Source organism: Brugia malayi, assembly GCF_000002995.4.
Source record: "Brugia malayi strain FR3 genome assembly, contig: Bm_v4_ChrX_scaffold_001, whole genome shotgun sequence".
NCBI classification, from domain to species: Eukaryota; Metazoa; Nematoda; class Chromadorea; order Rhabditida; family Onchocercidae; genus Brugia; species Brugia malayi.
The window spans coordinates 16,178,077-16,200,662 of NW_025062479.1; the positions used below are offsets into that span (position 1 = coordinate 16,178,077).

The 22,586-nt window shown below is 34.6% G+C and overlaps 6 protein-coding genes across 7 annotated transcripts; 2 read left to right on the forward strand and 4 right to left on the reverse strand.

Annotated features, from left to right (window-relative positions):
- Positions 1-1,718: 1,718 nt before the first annotated feature.
- Bm13035 (Uncharacterized protein) lies at positions 1,719-5,690 on the forward strand (the record flags this gene model as incomplete). Its single annotated transcript, XM_043075046.1, has 11 exons — positions 1,719-1,934; positions 2,111-2,251; positions 2,345-2,407; positions 2,634-2,785; positions 3,046-3,136; positions 3,352-3,472; positions 3,608-3,746; positions 4,188-4,305; positions 4,457-4,607; positions 5,033-5,249; positions 5,420-5,690. 11 exons carry the CDS (start codon positions 1,719-1,721, stop codon positions 5,688-5,690), a joined length of 1,680 nt encoding a protein of 559 aa, XP_042930980.1.
- A 1,652-nt stretch (positions 5,691-7,342) lies between these two features.
- On the forward strand, positions 7,343-7,980 carry Bm4286 (Sphingomyelin synthase-related 1, putative; the record flags this gene model as incomplete). Its single annotated transcript, XM_043075047.1, has 3 exons — positions 7,343-7,355; positions 7,601-7,727; positions 7,941-7,980. 3 exons carry the CDS (start codon positions 7,343-7,345, stop codon positions 7,978-7,980), a joined length of 180 nt encoding a protein of 59 aa, XP_042930981.1.
- Positions 7,981-8,388: 408 nt separating this feature from the next.
- On the reverse strand, positions 8,389-9,322 carry Bm226 (Uncharacterized protein; the record flags this gene model as incomplete). The annotated part of the gene is made up of 2 exons (XM_043075048.1): positions 8,389-8,467; positions 9,267-9,322. The coding sequence occupies 2 exons, from the start codon at positions 9,320-9,322 to the stop codon at positions 8,389-8,391; spliced, it is 135 nt and encodes a 44-aa protein (XP_042930982.1).
- Positions 9,323-9,498: 176 nt separating this feature from the next.
- Positions 9,499-9,746, reverse strand: Bm14449 (Uncharacterized protein; the record flags this gene model as incomplete). The annotated part of the gene is made up of 2 exons (XM_043075049.1): positions 9,499-9,583; positions 9,697-9,746. Coding segments are annotated over 2 exons (135 nt in total), but the record flags the coding sequence as incomplete, so codon positions are not given.
- Positions 9,747-11,078: 1,332 nt separating this feature from the next.
- On the reverse strand, positions 11,079-13,165 carry Bma-ubq-1 (polyubiquitin precursor, putative; the record flags this gene model as incomplete). 2 transcript variants are annotated; one of them, XM_043075050.1, is made up of 5 exons in its annotated part: positions 11,079-11,401; positions 11,818-12,045; positions 12,164-12,391; positions 12,486-12,642; positions 12,983-13,165. In XM_043075050.1, 5 exons carry the CDS (start codon positions 13,163-13,165, stop codon positions 11,079-11,081), a joined length of 1,119 nt encoding a protein of 372 aa, XP_042930984.1. The 2 variants fall into 2 exon arrangements, with proteins under 2 accessions (XP_042930984.1, XP_001897032.2); XM_001896997.2 differs by lacking the exon at positions 12,983-13,165 and having other exon boundaries at positions 12,486-12,624.
- Positions 13,166-15,881: 2,716 nt separating this feature from the next.
- Bm5815 (T16G12.6 protein, putative) lies at positions 15,882-21,676 on the reverse strand (the record flags this gene model as incomplete). Its single annotated transcript, XM_043075051.1, has 13 exons — positions 15,882-16,017; positions 16,120-16,352; positions 16,552-17,653; positions 18,142-18,258; positions 18,577-18,698; positions 18,913-19,069; positions 19,214-19,401; positions 19,699-19,807; positions 20,020-20,183; positions 20,467-20,560; positions 20,682-20,869; positions 21,033-21,166; positions 21,556-21,676. 13 exons carry the CDS (start codon positions 21,674-21,676, stop codon positions 15,882-15,884), a joined length of 2,865 nt encoding a protein of 954 aa, XP_042930985.1.
- Between the last annotated feature and the right edge of the window lie 910 nt (positions 21,677-22,586).

A 22,586-nucleotide genomic window follows, 5' to 3' on the forward strand; every position in this document is an offset into this window, starting at 1 on the left:
ACGAAATAACGCTGGGAAAAGGCAAATTTTCCAAAAATACTGTCGAGTGATAATCTGGCTCTTTACAATTGTAGTCATAGGATGACAATCGATTGCTTTAATCTTTCAAAAAAGGAAGGTTAAAAAAACTAAAATTGGAATAGAAATTTTTCCCAATTCACTCGAAATGTCAAATCATTTTTTCCGACCTACAATGCGCTACAAATCCCTGATCAACCTTGGACGTTAACATACTATAATCCTATTTCACACAAATGATATATGGAATAGCAGGTAACCAAAACACCATCGATAAAACAAAAATCGTAAACTAGATTAGCAAAATCGTTAAGTCCTTCTTGAATTTTTCTGGGGGAAGAATTATTTCACATTGTTCTATCTGGGCTAACTTTATCCATAACCCTTACTTGCACTACATTTGCATACTGTTTCCTTGAGTATTGGTAAATACTATTGTTTCCTCCAGACAACTGTGTTTAATTCTAGCATCATTATAAGCTTATATATATATATATTATATTGTAGGAATAGTCGTTTGCTATCCTGCTTTATGCATAGATACCATATGAGAGTCGATGTCTTCATCCATTAAAAAATAGAAAAATTAAGGTCCCCGCCACTGTAACTCACCTCGCCTCAATCGGGAATGGAATACATTGTGACGGTCTGTCTCACCCACCATTTTAATCCAAAACACCTCCTCACAGCAAATGAATTTTTAACAGTAGTGAAATCTTGAAATGGATTATTTTTAAACAAGAAACTCATGAATACTTATCGGAATCACAACTAAGCTCTTAATAAAATTATATTATTTCATCTGATCCAACAATGTAATATGCTGCAATGCTTCTTTCGAAAACGTAAAACAGTCAAAAGAAGTGCAAGTGTTGAACGATTCATTTATACTCTCAAATGTAAGCATTTTAAAGGAAGAATTACTTGAAACAAACCAAAAAAACACTGCCGTCAACGGATAAATCATGCATATACTAGAAAATTGTATCCGAATTGTTTGGAAGTCGCATCCGAATTATCCCGCCAAAGTTTCCATCATACCTACAATGAAACTTTGAATCCCTCGAATTAACATGAGATAAAAGCACGGTAAAAAACTGTATTGGGAGTTGGGAGATGTTGGTGATTCGCGGCGTACCCGTGGTTTATCTCGTGCATATCACTTTATCGTAGAGTGGTTGAAATTATCAGTATTTTCAACCATTCTTCAATCATCAGCTTTTTCCGCACTACAGTTATGAATATGAGAGGACCTTTTCTCTCAATTCGCTTTACTTTGCTTTATGTATTTGCTCATTTTAAGAAGTTAATTTGCTTGTAAAGTTTAGTTATGGATGACTAGATTAATGAGTGATTTTCGAAATACAAAAGGAATGGTGCTGATTATATTTAAATATGTGTATTTGTGTGTATGCGTCTTTCCTCTCCTCTACAACTAGGTCATATAATTTACACTTGCAGTACAAGCAGTTTTTATTCATATGATAACGTTAGATTACTTTTTTTAAACATAGTTTTACATATGATTAGAAGCTGAAAGAGGTAATATGTGAAGTATAACGTAATATTAGTCTATTTTAATGGATAAGAAACAGAGCAGTGTGACTACGTGTACAATTTATTGCTATAACTTTCTGATATTATGATTAATTATTTGCATGTAACGAATATTATGAAGCTAGTGTACATTTCTAGGTGTCATGCTTTCTCACCCAATGATAATGGCAGATTTTGATGTGTTATGCGGTACTGAAGATGAAGTGAAAAAGTGCGAAGCGGGAAATATTCGTAACAAGAACGGTAATCATCACATCGTCACAACCCCACCTGAAAAATGGAATTATGACGATGTTGCTGCATGGCTTAATGAACAGGGTTTTGAGAAATATGCTAATATCATCGCTTACAGACATAAGGTATTTTTTCTTCTGCTGCACGAGTAATTATTGCTTAGTGAATAAGTAATGAATTAACATTTGACTTGCCAGTGGTAAATATTAAGTTTCTGCATGTATTTTTCTCATCCGTTATTGTTTGAAAAACGAGCTGTCTTCGTGAATCTTTTCAAGTTCCTTTTCTCATGTCATGTCAGATTGATGGTCGTACATTACTTATGCTAACAGAAGTCGATTTACGCGAGAAACCATTGAAATTGGATTGCCTTGGTGATATTAAGCGCATTGCCTTAGCTGTTTCCAGGTTAAGAACTGATTTGGCGTCTTTAGAAGCGGTGGTTAGTATTTGTATTATCCAGTAAATTTTAAGCTTATGTATTTGGTTCTGCTAAAATCATTGTTTACTTCTGAATTTATGTTTGTCGTTGCAGTTGAAACAGTCAAAACGACATGAGTGTGGTTATAATGCGAACGATCAGGATAGGGTGGATACGGTCGGTAAAGCAGCATAACTACATTCTGTTATGATTGCTTCAGGTTGTGCTGATGACCAGAATTTATACGAAGAACAGCTTTGTACAAAACTTTCTGTTGGAATATCCTAAAGTTTTCATGCTATTCATGTTATAAATAGATAGTCTTCGTTACTGGCGATTCAGCACAATTTATTTGATTATGTACTTTTTGGTTGGAACTTGGGAATTATAAATCGTTTTTCAGTCAAAGCTGCAGTTGGCCGTTGCAAGCACGAGGAATCAAATATCATTTCCTGGTAATGATCCCTTACTAATTGATTCGAGTGATCTTAAGAATTATGAAGATGGATTGGTGCCTACTGCGGGCCCCTATCCAAAAATTTTGTCTAAAACAAGGCAAGATTTGCTATATTGTTGCGCTACATACATTTTTATTACTCTCTGTGATGAGTTAGTTGTCGTTATTCAGTATTAATATAATATTAGGGAAGATATTACCATGTGAAGCACTAGATTTCCAGACAATTTAAGCCACATTTATTTTTTTATAACTGTTTTATAATGTTGTATCCTGTCTGAGTTGCTAGTGATTCAAATGATAAAGCGTCTCAAAACTTAAATTTAATTTCATGCAAAAAAACCATTTTGACTTTCAGTGAAACTGCACAGTGTATAGCTGCAAATTCGTTAGATGAGGGGAGACTAAAGCAAATGCATCTTCTGAGCAGGGAAGATTTGATACGACAGGTTATTTTTTCTCATGTTCTTTTCTACTTTTATTGATTAAATTTATATATTTTATAATGTAAACTATGTTCTCGACTAATTTAACCAGTATGCTAAATTCTGGTCTACGATTTTGACAGGTGGATAATTTTGTTTTTCACAAATGCGTTTGCTTTTGAAAAATCTTATACGTCATCATATATCATTTTGAATAAAGTTCAATGAACAGGTTGCAGGTGGAAAGCCCCGACACAAAATTCAAATCGTTCATAAAATTAACTATTGCTTTTTGTTATTGTACATCTTCTTTATTAATTACTGCTTTTGTAATGGTTCTTGTACATGATCGTGTACCAGGTGAGTAACTTTTTGTCTCAGAAAATCTATTTAAAAATTTTCAAAAACAACAGCCTAAGAAGGACGGAAATATCATATTTGGACTGTCTCTTACTAAGCTTTACTTGTTAATATAATATCTGTAGCAATCTTTAGATATGAAAACATATCCACCTTTGCCAGATATCGTACTTGATAACTTGCCGCTGATACCATGGGCTTTTCAAGTTTGTGAAGGAATAGCAGTTTTTCTGGCATTACTGTGGTTCACGATTTTGTTCTTTCATAAGCATCGGTATTTTTTGCAGTAATCATAGTAGTCGTAAATAATCACTAAACAAGTTACCTGCTGCGAAATTTAGTGGCCAATTTATTGGTATTTCACGGAAATCATTTATTATAGTGAAGCTCATACTGTTTTGAAAAAGTTTAGTTGCCTGCAAAAACTCCCAGATGTATTAAATGACTTTTTTTAATTACTGTTATTCTACTATTGTTATTCTGGTATTCACAGTGTTATGGGACTATATATTTCGCTGTCTGAATGTTCATGATATACCAGAGTTTTTCACTATATTAGTATTGCTATGATAACATCGTAAATGTTTTAAAGCATGCTTTGAAAGTAGGCCTCTAAAATGACTACTGATGATTTTTAAGTCTGGGATTTTCGGTAATGAGACCCAGTAATCAATCAGACCTGAATGTTAACAAATAAGAATTATTTTCTTTTCAGAGTCGTTATAATGCGACGTATGTTTTCGTTGGTTGGAACTGTTTTTTTGTTGCGTTGTGTTACGATGCTAATCACATCCCTATCTGTTCCAGGTCCACATTTGGAATGTCGTTCACAGGTAATTATTTTTGTCGAAGGGAAGATGTTATAATGTGTAGAAGTATGGTTTCGACTTCGAGGAATAATGTTTTTCCTGCATTAGTGATCGATGACTCATCTATCTGTATGAAAGTATTTTTTTGTCTTTCACCAGTTTAATGTTTTAACAGAGTTATGGTACATTCGTCGCAAGGCTTCAGCAAGCCTATCATATCTGGTCACGATTTGGTATGTCAATCCATGGTGTGCGCTCGTGCGGTGATTACATGTTTAGTGGGCATACAACAGCTATGACGTTATTAAACCATTTCATTACTGAATGTTGGTCCATATCTTTCATTTTTGTTCAGGTTTTTAAATTGTATTCATGACTCCACAAGGCACATTACTGACAAATACTCTTCTGTTTTGTTGGAATAAATCTTTTCTTCAGTTCTGGAGCTTCTAGGTTGGCAATATTTCTGAATGGTAGCATTTCTTGAAATGTGGTTTTGCGCACTCATTTTTTTTTTGCTTCATGATCACTATTTAAGTGAAAATGATTCTCCTTAGCTTATTCATTCATAACTACTTTAATGTCTCGTAATTAAATTTATTCTAAAATTTTTGCTTAATTGTTTCTATTCTAATTGCTAGTTATATGATTTTGGGCGAGATATTTTCATTGAATAGGTGTTATTTTATCGATTAGTTTAAGTCAATACATAACATGGGGATAAAGTGGTAAATTTGGGCAAATTTTACAGACACACCAGATTCATGGCATATCTTACATACATTTACTTGGGTTTTAAATCTGTTCGGCATATTTTTCATTTTGGCTGGACACGAACACTACAGTATTGATGTATTCATCGCATTCTGCATCTCATCTCGAATGTTTTTATATTATCATGCATATGCATATCAATTTAGTTCAGCAAGAAGCGATAATCGAATGAGATTATGGTTTCCGCTTGGCTGGTTTGTTTCACTTTTTAATCGCCATTTTCCGTTCGGGGTTAGCAGAGTAGCTCTTTCGGGTCTAATAACAAAGGAGCAGTTCGTTGTGGTTCAGGCAAGAAATATATTATTATACAGGTAGTATTTAACATCTTGTTCCATTATTTTCAAGAATACACGACCGTTTTCAGGTTTTTTGAAGCTGGTGGACAGGGCCGTGTTGCAAATGATTTTGACCTTCCCCTTTATTTTCCTGTAATATCGTTTCCTTCATTCCGGAGAAATCTGTGTATGAAAAGCAAGAAAAAAACAGATTTGGATAAAAAACCCCTACCAAAGCTTGTTATAGATACCTGTGGTATTTCAGCGGATTGCAGCAAACATCTTAAAAGACGCAGAAATAAAAAAAATGAAACTTCTCTGTGCGAAGGACACGTAACTTTTGGGAAAATTTTTTCATAGTTTCACTTTACCGATTAGAAATAGGAATTAAATTTTGCTTGTTGTTCGGAAAGCGAAAGTTCATTCCAGAACTGAAATTGGAAAAGCTTTCAAGAATACAAAAGTTTTGTTATGAGATAGAATAGTTGAGTGAAAAAGAAAAAAGAAGATTGAATCCAGTGTTTATATGAAATTCAGTCGGCTCACCCGTATTTTTCGTACTTTTGTTTTTTAAGAACTTTTTTTATACTTAAAAAAGATGTATTCTTGTTTAGCTTCAGCCATTCTTGAAAGAATAGATTTAAAGTGAGAGAAAATATTTTACCTCATTTTTTGGTGACATATGTTTTAATATTTAAATGCTTTTATGAATAGAAATTGTCGCATTTCGTCTAGTAACTGAGGAGCAGCATATTTCATATTTGCTTTTTCTTGGCTTTAGGAAAAGTGAATGAGAAAACAGAGAAAAAGAAATAAATCAGTATGTGTGATATAAAAAAATATTTGAATCTTTAAGTTCTGGAACACTTGTTGTTGGTGTTATATATTCATTAATATACTTAATTTATAATTGAGCAAACAGACCACTAAAGTTCAGGTATTTTAGATGTTTTTTTTACATCATTATAACTGGAAGTAAAAGTTAGGTGAGAGTAATGAAAATTGCAAGCTAGGCTTTTTTTGGGAATGGAGTATTTTGTATTAGTGAATAGTTGTAATGTAGTCGTTACTGATACAGTGAAGATCAGTGATTCTTTAATAATTTTCCAATATATTTAGATGAGTTTTCGTTTATGTAGAATATGGTTATTATGGTATCACTGTCTATTGAATTCAGGCTAGTGATTCTTCCACAATATTGTTTTGTTGTAGAAGAGTTACTGCCATATTACACAATATTAAATGTTGTTATAATTTAGTTGTATTAAATGCTGTTATACCTTAGTTATGTTTTCGATGACTTTAAAAAAGTCATCGATTTTTTTTTTCTAAGTGAATTGTTTTATAAAGTCACATCATCGTTTACAAATAAATCTCTTAGGATTCATTTGTAAGGAAAAGTCAAATTTAAAACAAGTAGATTAGTAAAATATTTTGATATCTCTTTCAATTCGATATTTCTTTTAATTAAATGTTTTGTAGATGTACGTGCACTTTTTTGAATGATTTGGTAATATTCCTGATACAATTCTGACCAAAGATTCAATTCTTTAAAATATGAAGCGCCCCACCTGTACATCTGCAGTTGTCATTTTTCCAATTATTTTGAAGTTTATTCTATTCGATTTAGGCGATTTTGTTTGTTTTTAAAGCCATTTTTTTGTCTAATTGTGAGATAAAAATTTTTTAAATCAATATAACTTGTTTTTTATGCTTTATGAAGAGCCCGAAGATTTTAACTTCAAACTAAAGTTTCGTATTGCTGTTTCTAGAACAGCTTCGTTAGTGAAAGGACTGAAGCGTATTCTCAAGTAAAATTCAATGACAGCAAAGCTACGTATTCCTTCAGTATTTCATTGATTAATCTTAACATTATATCAGTTTTAAAGCCATTTTTATTCCTGAAAAAAAAAAAAAAAAAAGATTTCTAGGAACTTTTCATCGAGTTATTGCTGTTAGTTGCTAATCTTAGGCAATGATATGAAACAGTGAAGAACCGAACAGTCCGGCAAATGGAAAGGCGGAGTGAGATCATTTATTTCTGAGACTACAAATTGCAGTTTTATTCCCTCGAAATTCCTTTTTTAATATTTGATAGTTGTTTAGAAGTTTGAGGTGTGTAGGTTGATTGTTTTAAAATAAAATATGATTTTTCCTTATATTTATTATTATTTTTTATCGTTAAGTGGAGTGGTTTGTGTAGCTTCGTGCTTTTTATCTTATCAAACAGTTGCAATAGAAATTATATACATTGAATGTCAACTGTTCAGATATTCGAGGAACAGATGGATCCGGATTTGCACAACCGAAAGATACTTCATGGTTATATGCCGTTAGCAGATGCGGAAATAGTAACTCACAAAGGGACGTGATTACTTCGACTAATGGATTAGAAAGGTAAAATTGTTCTTCACTGTTGCTCAAAATTTTAATGGTAGTTTCGTTAAAGTCGGAAGATTTACTAAAGTATTATTAGTAAACATAATTTTAATTTCGAACTTAAAGCAATCCTCAAACTTTGGAAACTTTAAATAATGCAGTTGAATAGAATAAAATACGAAATTTGTAGCTATGCAATGAATTTCAAGCAATGAAAAAGAATAATTTTAGGTCAGCTCGTTTGTGTCCTCTCTGTTTACCACAACGGTGAAGTAATAACGGTATTAATCGCATGAAAAAAATTTCTTCAGTGATGACCATAAGGTTCGTTTTGTGAGCCTATTTCTTCTCCTTTTCTTTAAAAAATGGTAATTATTAAAATTGAAGTCTTAATTTGCGTTTGGAAATAAATTTAATGATAGATACTAAGAACCTTTTACGTCTAAATAAGTACAGATAGCGATTATATACCTGTTATAGGTCCGATAACAATAAATAGTTATTCAGGATCATAGTAGAGGTATAGTCACTACTACACTGGCATCAAAATAAGACGCTGGTAGCACGGAAACGGTTTTGAAGAAACCGATTTTTTTTTACTGGCCGTTATACTAATCTGAACAAATGTTAACACATACTTGTTTTTTCTCGTTCTTGCTTGTGTTGAAAAAGAAAAAATTCAAGCCGCAGCGATGTTGCTTACAAGCAAGCAGTTAGTAATAGAAAGTAGGAAGCAATTCTTGGCTGGAGCTGGCGTTCTGAAAGAAATATCACATTCAAATATTTTACAGTTTTATGGTGTTATTATTACAGCTCTTCCGCTTACAATGATTGTTGAATTTTGTCAAAGGAAATTTCGTTTTTAATTATCGTCCATTTATAAATCGTAACCTATGACATATAGCCTAAACCTGTAACTTGCAACCTACATTTTATGTTTTACAATTGCAAATTTTTTTGAAGATTGAAAAAAGTTACTCAAAACCCACAATCTATTATTACTTATAATCTATAACCCTATTATTGCTTATTCCCTAACTCTTAACCTATAACTTACAACCTATGATTTAGAACCTATAATCTATTATTTAATATTTATAACGTATAATGTGTAACCTACAACCTATAACTCTGAAAATTACAAAAAATATTGAATAGATAAAGCTATAACAACAGAATGCTTGTGTTAAATGATTGGAATTCAAGTATTCAAGATAAGTTAAGAATGCAAATTGGAAATTCGCTGTGAAATACAAATTGAAAATCTAGTGAAATTGTTAACGTTTCTACAAAAAAAAAGAAGCTTGAAAAGACCAGAAAGCACGCTATGCGACCGAAGCAGCTACTGCACTGAAATATCTCACTGAGAAAGGATATGTCCGTAGTGATTAGATTTTTCTTCCAAAATCCCGAGATTTACTGGTGACACATTGATGTCCATCCCATAAAAATAATGTATTTTAGCTGATTCATTCATTTTTTCCGGACTTCGCAATGTGCGCTTTCCAGGTTCGTGGGGAAAGTTTTTATTCCAAAATAAAATGCAATAACAAAAACCTCAGTGAATGTGAGAAGCGATGTCGCTCATCGCTGACAACTGATAAGATTTTCATTGGTTGTATTGATTTCGAAAATTTACCGAAATTATAATTCAGAGATGCGAAAGCGGCGAATTGTCTCTGATCGATAGAAATATAAAGTTAAAATTGGCTATTTTTTGCTATGTTGGATCAGACCTACCATTTATTCATAAGGAACCTTTGAGAGTATTTCTGCAGGGTGGCTGGCTCTATAAACTATGCTGAGACATGACTTCTCCAAGGAAACCGATGTCCGGGCTTTTGGCTTTCTTGCAAGTTTCTCCATCAATGACGCTAAAAATAAGTTTCTTAGTCGTAAGAGAAGACATTTCTAATTGTGTGTTGTTTGGATGAAGTGTTATTACAATAATATGTCAGATTCTATCATTTTCAATGAGATTACTTACGAAAATACAGGTGGGGAATTTATAAAGACGGCGATATAACTTATCGAGGTCTATCAAACTTGGAAATCCAGTCGTTTGTCATCCACATCAAAGACGCTTGGAACTCCAAAGGTTACTTTCCTACAGCGGGACCATTTCGCATTTCTTACTCGCACAATTTCAACGTACTGTACGCATACCATTATGCAAAGAACCATATAAAAGTATTGGAATAAATTTCCAGTAGCACGTTATCAGTTAACACATCAATAAAAGTAGCATATCAGTACAAGTCTACGTATCAAAACATATTTGTGGTAATGCCGATAACGCAATGACCTCCCCAAATGAAAATCAGATTTCTGAAAGCACTGATAGTGAATAAATGACACGCTGTTGGGAAAAACCATCTCGACGACCAACATTTTAAGAACTCGAGTCTACACTGGGTGATGTCGGAAAGGATGAACATCAAACCCGAATTTAACACTTCTGACCACACCATAACATTTCCGTACATAAATCAATAGTGCGCTTGTCCTTGACCAATAAAGTCAGCATTAAAAAAAACGACCACAAAATGCGCTAGAACCAGACTACCCTAACAATAGACAAAGTACACCTAGCTCAATTTAGTAAACACCAAAGGTAAAAGCGAACAAGAACCCTTCCCACTGCGTCCAAGAACAAAACCTAATAACGTGTATGGAAGAACTCACACCTGGAAGTCCCATCTGGCCCCACGCGGAGCAAAGAACTCCTTAGCCAACCTTTTGTTATGAACAAAGAACCACTTTCAAGTGGAAGCCCAAATAAGCATTCTCACACGAATGCCAATCAAATATCACTAGATCCTTTACCACCCCTGCTTTACATCTGTGTAATCGATAACTTTGAATAACTTCATTTTTTTACAACTATGCATTGATGACGTGGAATAACTTTCCCACCCATCACCGGAATTCGCCAGAAATTCCCCTTCTACCTTACATCATTTGTAAGAGTGCTTACTAAAACCAAACACTATTTCTTCACCAAAAAAAAAAATCAGAAATTCAGCACAATCACATATGTCGAAATAATCTATGGAACAAAGCATTGTAAAATTTTTTATTCACAAATTCGTAGAAAAGGAAAATCACGTCCACCTCGAAAACTAAAGGAAATCCGGCAATTTTGGACCAGTAATTAGAATTAGCGGGCAGTATATACTTTACTTTTCCGAAAAGCAGTACCTATTCCCCCGTGAGAAAAGCGTGGAAACTAATCCTCGAAAATAGGAAGACAATTTTACCAACTTATTCAAAGTTTTTGTATTTCATAATTGCAATCCCTGCCCAAAGTCAGCTTAATAACAACGTCATTGATTCTCCAATTCAAAAAAAATTTACAGCAAGTATGAATCAGTATCCACCACGAAGGCGAAGAACCAGGTGCAGCGTCGATTCCTTCTGAATATTATAATCGGACAATGTGCGACCGTCCTCCAGCTGCTTGCCCGCAAAGATCAGTCGCTGCTGATCTGGTGGAATGCCTTCCTTGTCTTGAATCTTTGCTTTGACATTTTCGATAGTATCAGAAGCCTCCACTTCGAGTGTTATGGTTTTACCCGTCAAAGTCTTTACAAAAATCTGCATTCCTCCGCGCAGTCTAAGCACCAGATGCAAAGTAGATTCCTTCTGGATGTTATAATCAGAAAGCGTGCGACCATCTTCCAGTTGCTTTCCTGAAAAGAAAACCTAGACCAAAGAAACAGGAACCTCTAATTCGAAATCAAAAATTCTGAACATTCCTTGACTTAATGCAAACTAATTTGTCATTAGAATGTCAGTGCAAACTAATCTGTGAAACGGTGCTGAGCAGAAGGAATGCCCTCTTCACCATGGATATTGTCATTTAATTTTGAATCGCATCCGATACTTTTATCCCCGGCGTTACAGTTTTTAGTTTAACGAAAATCTATATTCCATCACAAACACGTTGTGTCACCAAACGCAGTGTCGATTCGTCTCGATGTTATTTAGACAATATGCGTTCATCTTCTAGATGATTACAAACCATGCCCGCCAGTGATATATCGGTATACAGCAGATCCCATTTCAAATTTCTTATTCATTGAGCAAAAATTAAGTAAATGCTTACCAGCAAAAATAAGGCGCTGCTGATCTGGAGGGATCCCTTCTTTGTCCTGAATCTTGGCCTTTACATTTTCGATTGTGTCAGAAGCCTCAACTTCTAAGGTGATCGTCTTGCCCGTCAATGTTTTTACAAAAATTTGCATGCCACCTCGGAGGCGAAGTACAAGATGAAGTGTAGACTCCTTTTGGATATTATAATCGGACAAGGTACGACCATCTTCCAATTGTTTACCTACAAAACATAATAAAATTGCCACCCATCTGAAATGTGCATTATTTTTGCCTAAATTCTAACGGAAAAAATACGCAATAATTAACCGCCATAAGACACACCACTTAGAAAAACATACCCGCGAAGATCAATCGCTGCTGGTCTGGTGGAATTCCCTCCTTGTCCTGGATTTTTGCCTTAACATTCTCGATGGTGTCAGATGCTTCCACTTCCAATGTGATTGTTTTACCGGTAAGAGTTTTAACAAAGATTTGCATACCACCCCTCAATCGCAGAACCAGATGCAATGTCGACTCCTTCTGAATATTATAATCTGACAAAGTACGCCCATCTTCCAACTGCTTACCTGAAAGAATGAGTTTGTTGTTAGGGCGCACCTCTTCTTTAACTACTTAACGGACTAAAACAGAAATTTCATATAAATCAAGTAATTTTCATACCTGCAAATATAAGGCGCTGCTGGTCTGGCGGAATACCCTCCTTGTCTTGTATTTTTGCTTTAACATTTTCAATTGTGTCTGAAGCCTCCACTTCAAGAGTGATCGTTTTTCCAGTCAGTGTTTTCACGAAGATTTGCATGTTTACAAGGATAACGCACTGCAATAAGTTAGCTTTACTTTCCAGAAACCAAAAGACTGTTTCATTTTTATCGGGTAGGGACTCCGAGAGAAATCTAAAAGTATTCGACAAGATGGAGCACGTTGCCTAGAGAGCTGTGACATGCTATCAGCTCTCATGCAAACATACAGATAATTTGTTCTCTCTAAATCAAAGTTCTATCTGGACTAGTCTCAAACCCTCGCGCCAACTTTCTCAGCTTTGCCTTTCTAATAACCGCACTGGTTAACTGCGAGTATAATTTGTCAACCCAACCCCTCAATCCTGAAGTACCACTACAAGTACAGCTACCCGCAAGCCCTCATATTACGCATCTAACGATGTCCCCACCAACCCACTCCAACCAGCAACACTCACCAGCCAGCCAACCCAACGAATGAATGGTTCCCAAGGCAGGCCGGCCATCTTTTATAGCATTCCGTCCGAAGCCCTCCCCACTCCTCCACAATCGATCGATTTGTTGGGCAGTCAACCATACAGCTCGCTGCCCTCTTTCTCTCATTCTTCCGTCCCTGCAAATTTTCTGTTCAGAATGTAGCAATGTGTGCACTATCGATTGGCTCTTGTCTCAGATGACAGATGGGAGCCAATCGATAATCAATCGATACATAGCCGAACCGTCATTTCAATTGCTACAAATACAAATAAGGTTGGGGATTTCTTGCCTACCACCTAGTCGTTCATCATTCCATCCAATCATCTGTCTAGGTTGTACAGCCATCTTTCTGTGGGTGCGGGAGAAGGGCCAGGATTTGCCGGACCTACCAAAGGATTGTCTTAGCGACGTCGCAGACTCAGACAGCAACAGCAGCAATAAATGACCGCATCTGAGCACAACTTATACTAACTGACCCTCCACCTGTCGATGTGGGAAGAGGTACAATGACCTGACCCTTTGACCTTCACTGCCATATATGGGAACATCATAGACAACACCAGATATGAATCTCAAGCTGTTGTATTCTAGTACTTGCATGGATTATGGTTGTGAGTGATAATGGTGATAATAGTTCATGTTTTACAGATAATAATGTGTATAAGAGATCCTGAGCATTGCTGATTTGGGAATCCTTTTAGCCATTAAAAATATTTACTCCAAACGATGACTTAGATGGCTCTAGGGATCACACTGCTATCATTTTTGTGTGCCTAGAGGCCAGTTATATCGTTGTGTGGAGTGCGCTAACTTTCTGGATTCTAATAAACAGTATTTGCTGCTGTAGCTCCAGATTATTCTCCAAATATCCCAACCCTACTTTATGACTCTTAAGAACTTCTGCCAGTTTACTCTTCCTTGTTTGGTTCTTAACATATTCTCTCATTAATCAACGATAAGTTGACTCATCTCTAGGAGATTCTCAGATGCACCGAATGTGCACTTGGAGATTTGTTCACATTGAGTGCAAATTAGGCCTATAATTTGTTCTGTACCTTCCTGTTTCATTGATTTTTTGGATTATCGAAAAAAAAAAAAGCGGAAAAGAGCAAATTACAACAGGTTATTAGTTTGAGTCACGTGCGTGTCCTGTCACTCTCTGCCACTTCAAGGCAAATGCAAATTGTTAACAGCTTCACCATATGATCTTAATTCACTCTCAGTAACATCTATTACTCATATGTGTCATTCCCCAATGAGCTATTCCACTTTATACCTAGCACTTTCCTTTTTTTTAACGAAATATAAAGTATGATGAAATATGGGAACTGAAGGTAGACATGATGATCTGATGTCGAGAGAGCAATGCACGAGAAACTACGTCGATTGTACATATGGTTGATAGCGGACACGCAATGGTATTTGTGAGTGAATTACAATAGATGAAATAGCCGGGAAGGAGGGAATTCGAGAAATGAACCGAGAGGCCAGTAATAAGTGAATGTGACGGTACAGATAGTCGTTATCATATATTTGCTTTCTCAGCATACACAGGCGGACCTTCGCTGGGACCGATAGGATGGGCAGGACTGCTGTTTCTCCTCCATAACATTGCCTATCGATTCTAACCTTTCTTCACAACGATAATCAATCTGTGAATGGTTGAATGAATGAGATGACATTGCAGTAGCTATTCAAAATATTTTGGGGACTATATAAATGTTTTATTTCAGGAAGAAATAATGTCCGTCCATTTTTCAGCTCTTGAACAGACTACTTTCTGTGCTTGCAATACAATTAGGTATTTGCATGTTTCATTACTCAGGTTTCTCAGAGCGAGATTTACCTGCGTAGAAATCACTGACATTTACGTATCTTTGCTTTTAACGATACTTATACATATTTTACGAGAACTCTTGTTAACTTAAAAAGACTAGATTTGATTATTCCTTGCCATTTTCTAAAAAACACTTAATGGTATTGAGTCGCGTGATCAGTAAATAACTAGAGGACAGAGTTAGATTTTTCGGCAACACGTGAATCCCATGATCTCAACGCAGAGCTAAAATATATAAATATTTCATATACTTTAAATACAAATATTTCATACTTTAAGTAGGCAAGAAATAATGAGCATAACTGAGGTCTGTTTACATCTGCTTATCATGAAAAACGCAACAGTTAGAATATTTAGTAAACTATATGATAACAAGCTTAGTGTTTCTTCAGATCTGGACCTGGTCACTCAACGTGAGCAAATTAATGATAATTGAGAGCATACGACCACAGAATTCTGAAATCTAATTCTGAAAGCCTCGATTCAACAAAACAGTCAGAAAAACCAGCTTTATCTGAAGGAACTTGGCGATACTTAATGCTATAAAAACCAAAGCGTCACACCAACAAGACTCAATCCTTGTCCTCTTGAGCAACAGTAGAATTTCCTACTCTACAGTAAATACTGCTGAATAGAATACGAAAGTCCTGTGTCATCTACAATTGTCCATAAATAGTCAAAAATAAATTGAAACAGAAAAAAAAGAAGTCGTTCATCTAAGATTACTGAGCACTTCGACTAGATCACATCCAAAAAAAGCAACAATGACAGTTTAACGTAAAAATTGTTTTTTACACGAGATAGCTGGGTCAGAATATATGCACCAGAATGAGATTATGATAAAACGTCTCATCATCTTTCTGATAACAGTCTTGTTTTTTAGTCGCTTAAATTACTAACTTCCGAAATTTCTGGAACCGTTAAAGTAATCAAGGACGGGAAAATCTTTACATTTGTTAATTGTATCCTGACCCTTTCATAACAGAAAAGTAAATTCATCTTGAACTAAATTTTGATTTCTTTCCGCCTCTGCATATTGAACTGTAATGCCATATTCTTGAAGGTTTTTGCATTATGAGTTTCTTTCAACATATTAACAACTTCCTCAGTATTACCATATGGAAGGCCATTTAAGCACTGTCTGCAATGCAAAGCAATAAGAATCCAAAATGATATGAGCAATACCAAAGTATTTTCTGAAAAAAATGGTCAAAAGGCATAGCAATTCATGGAATATAATAACCTTGTCTCCTGTGGATAGTTTCGAGCAAGTAACATCAAAATTTCTGAAAGTGCTTCAGCTGTTGACTTCATCAGTTCAGTTTGCAAACGGCTAAATACAACACTAATAAGATTTTCTCCACCTTCTTGAAGCACTTCTGCGAATGTACCATTATTGATTACATTCCTGATCATTGTAGCAAGGAGAACTGAACTCTTCCGACATAAATTCGTATCCTTACTACTGGCCAATATCTAAAAATAATTTCACTCTATCCTCCTCACAGTATACAAATTGACGGCCATATTTACTGGATTTTTGAAGTTTTTGAATTGTGAATCACTAACAGTTCAGCAGTTTTGTTCATAAACTATAATTAACTATAATTAAAATGGCAATCCTTACTCCTCTTGCTGATATCTCATTGAAAAAGCCAAAATGAAGAGAGCTGACCTTCACTACTATGTCAAGCACTGCTCGAAGAAAAGTATATCCATATGCCGGTGAGCTGCATACAAATTTCCAATCTTTCTTCACAATGTGATAAGCTAATTCTATATGTTCTTCACTAAATTCTTCCATCGATTCGTTAATATTTTCGAACCAAGATGCCATTCGTGCTACGAGTTGCACAACCAAATTATTACTCGAATAAATTAGAACCATTGATTTTGCTAACTTGCATGCAGCAACTGGATGCCTTAACATAATAAAATCAAGTACAATGCAGTAAGAATCCAATAATGCTTCAGCATCATCCTGAACAGCTATCAGACCTGAACGTAGAACATCACAAATTTTTTCCACCAAAATTTCAGAAGAAGAAAAGTTCCGAAGCAAATTCAATAGCAAAGGCATAGATTGCCACAGTACAATATGAGCTGCTTTTTTTGGAAAATTTTTCTCTTTCGGTTGACTTTCACTGACAGAAGTAATAGAATGCATCTTTTGAGTACTTATCAGAGCGGAAAGCACATCAAGTTCGAAAATACATTCCTCCTCGAGACTTTTCGTTGATTGAGAATTTGCTGGCATACATCCTTCAACAATTAATTGCAAAATTTTTAGTCGCGGTGTAAGAATTGAATCCAAACTATTTAACACATAATCCGATTCATGTGTAGATAAAGATAAACCTAAACATCTAAGCGCGCAAATTCTCAACTGCCGTGGTTTTTGATTGTTATTGAAATATTCGTAACATTTCTGTATCACTCGATCCATTACATCCAAATATGATGTTCGCGATTCAACATATTTCTCTAGATTTCTGAGTGCCTCTTCTGTGGAACCAGTAATATCAATAAACGACAAAGCAAGTTCCATACAAATTGTTTCCTGCTTATCAGCATCAGCTCCTGTACAGATTAAATGTGACAACGAATAGAAGAGATTCATCAAAGATTTTCCAAGCTGACTTGCTCCATAAATATCATCCGTAAGATGCCAAGATAGGAGCGACATAGATTGTCCCAAAATCTGAGTAATTGTAATTGCGTCATTTTCCGTCATGTAATCTGCTATTCGCTCAAGAAGATAGAAAACTGCTTCTACCCTAAAGATATTGTAGTAAAATGAGTAGTACACAATTTATTTTTTGTTCATCTAAAGGATCACACATATTTTTTGCAAAATTTTCAGCTAAAAAAGATGTTGAGGACATATACTGAATTAAATGAAATGAAAAATTATGAAAGAGGAACTGAGGTTAATACATGTTGTAGAACTTTATCTAGTTGACAAGAGACTGTGGATGGGAGTAAACATAATATTACTGATCCTTTCATTCGAACCAGTCTCACTTCTTAATAATTCCGAACAGTATAACTCTTTCCATTACTGCTACAAACAAGTGCGAAAAAATATTTTAAGACTGAAACTTAGTACTCAGAAATACACAACTGTTCACCAAATGATGAGTTGATAAAATAAATGTAAAGGTAATGAATAGTTCGACATATAATAAGTTTTATAGATGAAAAATACGAAAACCAGTAGTAAATTACATTTAATCAGGAAGCAAAGGAAAAAAAAAAAACTTACTTGCAAATATCAGTTTCACTGATCGCTTCTCCCAATAACTTTACTAACATTAGTGTAGAATCCGATGGCGTAATCTCAAATGTATTTAAGGAAACTTCAACGCGTTGAGAACGGTACCTAAATTGAGGGGACTTAATTCAGTCTTTCACTGACGACAGAACAAAGTAAATAAATAACCCCTATTTAAAAGGTTTCTACACTTCCTACACTTCAGAAGTTTATAGAGCCAAGTTTTAATTATATTTTAATACTTAAAATACTTCAGAAAATCGAAAAGTTCTTTCTGTACCAAGAGCTCATCAAGGTATTTGATAAAAAAGTTAATGCTAAGAAACGAAATTCTCGACAGTCATTTCATTAAATTTGACATGGGATCACACGCATTTTCTGCTGTACTCTGGTTTTCTATCTTAATTGATAAAGTGTAATTAAAACCTTTCGAATTTTTCAACTTGTTCTTTATTAAACAGTTGAAACACATTCTTAGGTGGATAAGCAAGTTTTGTAATCGCAGACCATTGCAATCGTATATAAAATGTACTGCATTCGGCAATCAACTGGAAGAAAATGTTTCCTTAAGGGATAATTTTGAATCGCATTGATTTAAAGTTAGACTTATCAAGTCAAATAATTTTAAAAAACACAGAATATGCGAATATGGTTTCAATGAAAACTGTAGCGATTTAGAATCTACTAAGTTTAAAATTCATGGAGCACTGCAGTATGAAATAAAATGAACTGATTGCAATTCTATTTTGGAGTTCTACTTACTTCATTTCGTACGGCTTCACTAACACGTGATCCAGGTAAAGAAAGCAAATCCTCTTTTAGAGTATTCCAAAAAGCTTCCGAAGCATCTGATATGACTTCGTCATATGGGTAAACACCAGGCCAGAGAGAAATTTTCTCAAAAAATGAGCAGAGAAGTCTGCAACAAAAGGCAAGTAAATTTTCCCAACTAGAAAGTTAAATTAGTCCAACCTAAACATGAAAATTTAAGAGCTCAAAGGGAGTCGATTCATTTTACAAAATGATAAATAAGTCCATAAATGAATTAAATTTTAAGGATTACCTCAATACTTCGCCATTTTGCTTCTCTACACAACCGATTAGTAACGGTCGCATCGTAGTCTCAAAAAATTCAGCTAATGCCGATACTAGAAATCCATATTCTTCAAGTTCCGAGATAAAATCCTCCCGGTTTACATCGTTTTCTTCCTTATATCGTTTGCTTAAAATATCAAGTTGGTCTACAACTGCCTGAAATTCATGTTTGATGAAAATCAGAAAAGTACGAATGTTTACATGGATAGGAAAGAGAGGAAGAAGCTAAGTTGAGGAGCTAATTAGAATATAAAAATAACGGTTGAACCAGATTGTATTCACTGGATAGCGCAACTAAACACTGATGCAAAAATTGTTGCAGTCTATTGCGGCTAATAATATTCGCCCAGAAAGACCTACTTCCATATCTGAACTGTCACCTTTTTATGCCAGTAAATTCAAGAAACACTTCTATCCAATAAGAAGGAATGAAAAAAGACTGAGAAAATGAACCGGGCACGTGATACTCGCCAAAAACGTCGCTAGGTCCATTGCTAGGCTTTCCATATATGGCAGGTCAGAATGCGCCGAAACAACAATCAAGATACGAGCTAGCGCAATCCTAAACTATATATTTTAATAGAATTAAAAAATGAAACCACTAAGATTTTGGTCGTCTAGGATTTCCGAAGTAATGCAATTATACCAGTTCCGTCTAGTAGTGCAACATCATTCATAGTAGAATGAACTTCCCTTTAACCTCGAAATAATGAAATGCGAATAAAAATCTTACACATTTCTACTTCTCCTGTTAAAGGTAAATTTAGCGAATACCTGTCACTTATGTTGCCTAAAAAAGGCAAGAGCGCAGGTTGCCACTGCACTAGTTCAACACCAGGTAATCGAAGCCATTGTTCAAGGCACTCAACAGCAGCATTCCTCAAAGATGGCGATGAGTCCTTATCACATAAAATCATGTTGATAATTTTTATAACACCCTGAAAATGAAATCACAGTTACATATAAAAACAGGCAATGACTAACCCTGTGCAGAAATCTAAAATGTTGACTGCTACAGTTACTTCTGGAATTGTCAATCTCATCCTATGAAACTACCACTGAAAGATAAGATTTCTGCCCTTAACCATTACCATTTGTCACCATTTGCCACCACTTGCGTTCAGCATGCCTTTCAGAATGAAACAAGTAATAACAGCAGATATTTGCTATGCTTACTGCTTTACACAGTAAACATAGTAAATTGAGTTGAAAACAATATACCTCAGCCTTCTGATGCAAGCATGACTTCAAAACGGATCGCTGCGATAATGGTAATTGTATGCGATAAAATTCCGCCGCTAATTCAGCCAAAACCCTAGAAAAATTAACAGTGACTAAAAAGAAAGACGGAATTCAATTGATTTGTTTCATGAGAAAGTTCGAAAAATGGACCAAGATTTCAGCAATACAATTTAATCGTTAAAAATAAAAATTGCCTTAACAATAATTCTGGTTTATCAATCCAAGTCGTGGCCAAATCCTGAATTGGTTCCGACCAAATATCGGGCATACAACACAAAATGAAAATAGCTAGTGAAGAAGTGAGCTTATTAGTTACAGACTGATTTAAGAATGGAGCACCAAGAGCCAATTTTTCCAAAAGTGTTTCTTTGATTTTCACAATCTACAAAAATCAGTATATTTTGTTTGCAAAGATTTGAAAAAAAATTCAATTTCTTAGGTTTCTGCAGACCTTAAAAGTAATTACAACTCAACCATCCAGCACAATTTTGCATAGAATAATGTAGTGAAAATACAAGTAAAACAAAAATGAAAGCGTTACAGACCAAAGTTTCATTTGATAAGCATTCCTCCCAACGTTCACGTATTGTGTCGTAAAAAATGCATGCTCCAAAATGTTGCACAACAGTTGGTTGTTCGAAGTCCAGCAAATGAAATGATATCATGAATCCATTTTCGGCTATAAACATGCCATTATATTATTTAAATCATAACTTTTTTGACTACCTTGTTTGCCTTTATGGGAATTAGCTTCATTAATTGCAGGCAATGAAGCATCGTAAACTATATGATTACTTTTAAAAGAATTAAAAGCAAAACGCGTTAGACATGCATTTGCTTTTTTTAGTAGCATTATTCTCCTTTTTTTCTTTTTTAAAGGAAACCCTCCTGTGGTAAATGGTTTTCAAGACAACATAAAGACACCTTAATTAACAACTACCAAAAAAAAAAATTTTATTGGTTGTTACTCATTCTTACAATAGAAATTTTGTTCCCCTGATATAGGAAAAATATTAATCTAGTAAATTTTATCTACGTAGCTTCTCTCAATGTTACGATATAACCTACATTTCTTTAATACAGTCAACGCATCATCCAATTCTCGACATCGCTTTTGATCAGTCGTTGTATGCAATTCATTCAGTGCCGCAATGACTTGTGATAGCATAGCATTATCCTTGTCATCCATTTCGGATTGTTAACTTCTTAGCAGAATAAGTTACCTAAAGGAGAATGAACCGTCCAGACTACTAACATACTAAAAAAACATTGATCTAGTAATTGTTCAGACTACTAACATATCAAAAGTCCATAAAAAATGTGTAATACGAAAGAAACTTCTTTTTGATTTTTAAAAATGTAATACGAAACTTCTTTTTGATTAATAAATACTTTTTTTTTTTTTAAATGATTTTTCAATATATAATAAATTTGTAATCTTTAATTATCCAAATTGTTTACTCTACTTGTCAATATAAAGTAGAAAGTATTAGAATGCTACTTCTTTATCTGCTTGATTTATATAAGCTGAAATTAATCAAAACGTCCACCATTTAACATTCAATGGCAACAAAAACACTACATATATAATACTTGATACTGTTCTCGCAGATATGTTACGATTCCTTGTGTGTTAAGCCATTAAACAAATATTTGCATGTGGGGGAAATATAAAACGAGAAGAGCATAACAATATTAACAATACAACAAATAATACGATTTCTGCTGAATTACTATCGAATTTTTCTCTTGCGATTTGTAATTTATGAAATGCAAGGATGACTAACTACTGGAAAGTATGAATCAAAAGTGAATCTAACTTTTTTTTTTTTTTTTTTTTTTTTGGAAGGACCAGACGAAAATAGGCAGCGAAAAAGGGACTGGATAAGTTTAATGTGTGTTTTTTAATGTGCTTGGGGAGAGAATGCATTTTCGGTGATAAATTAATACATCCCTTCCTGTAATCATCTACAAAGTAAGACGAAAAAGCAACCCTATATTTTCAAAACTTACTGCATGCACTCGGAATGCGTGCAGAGAACGCACGCGAGCAATTGCACGCACCCATCAACTACCACACTATAGCACCAGCTTAGAAA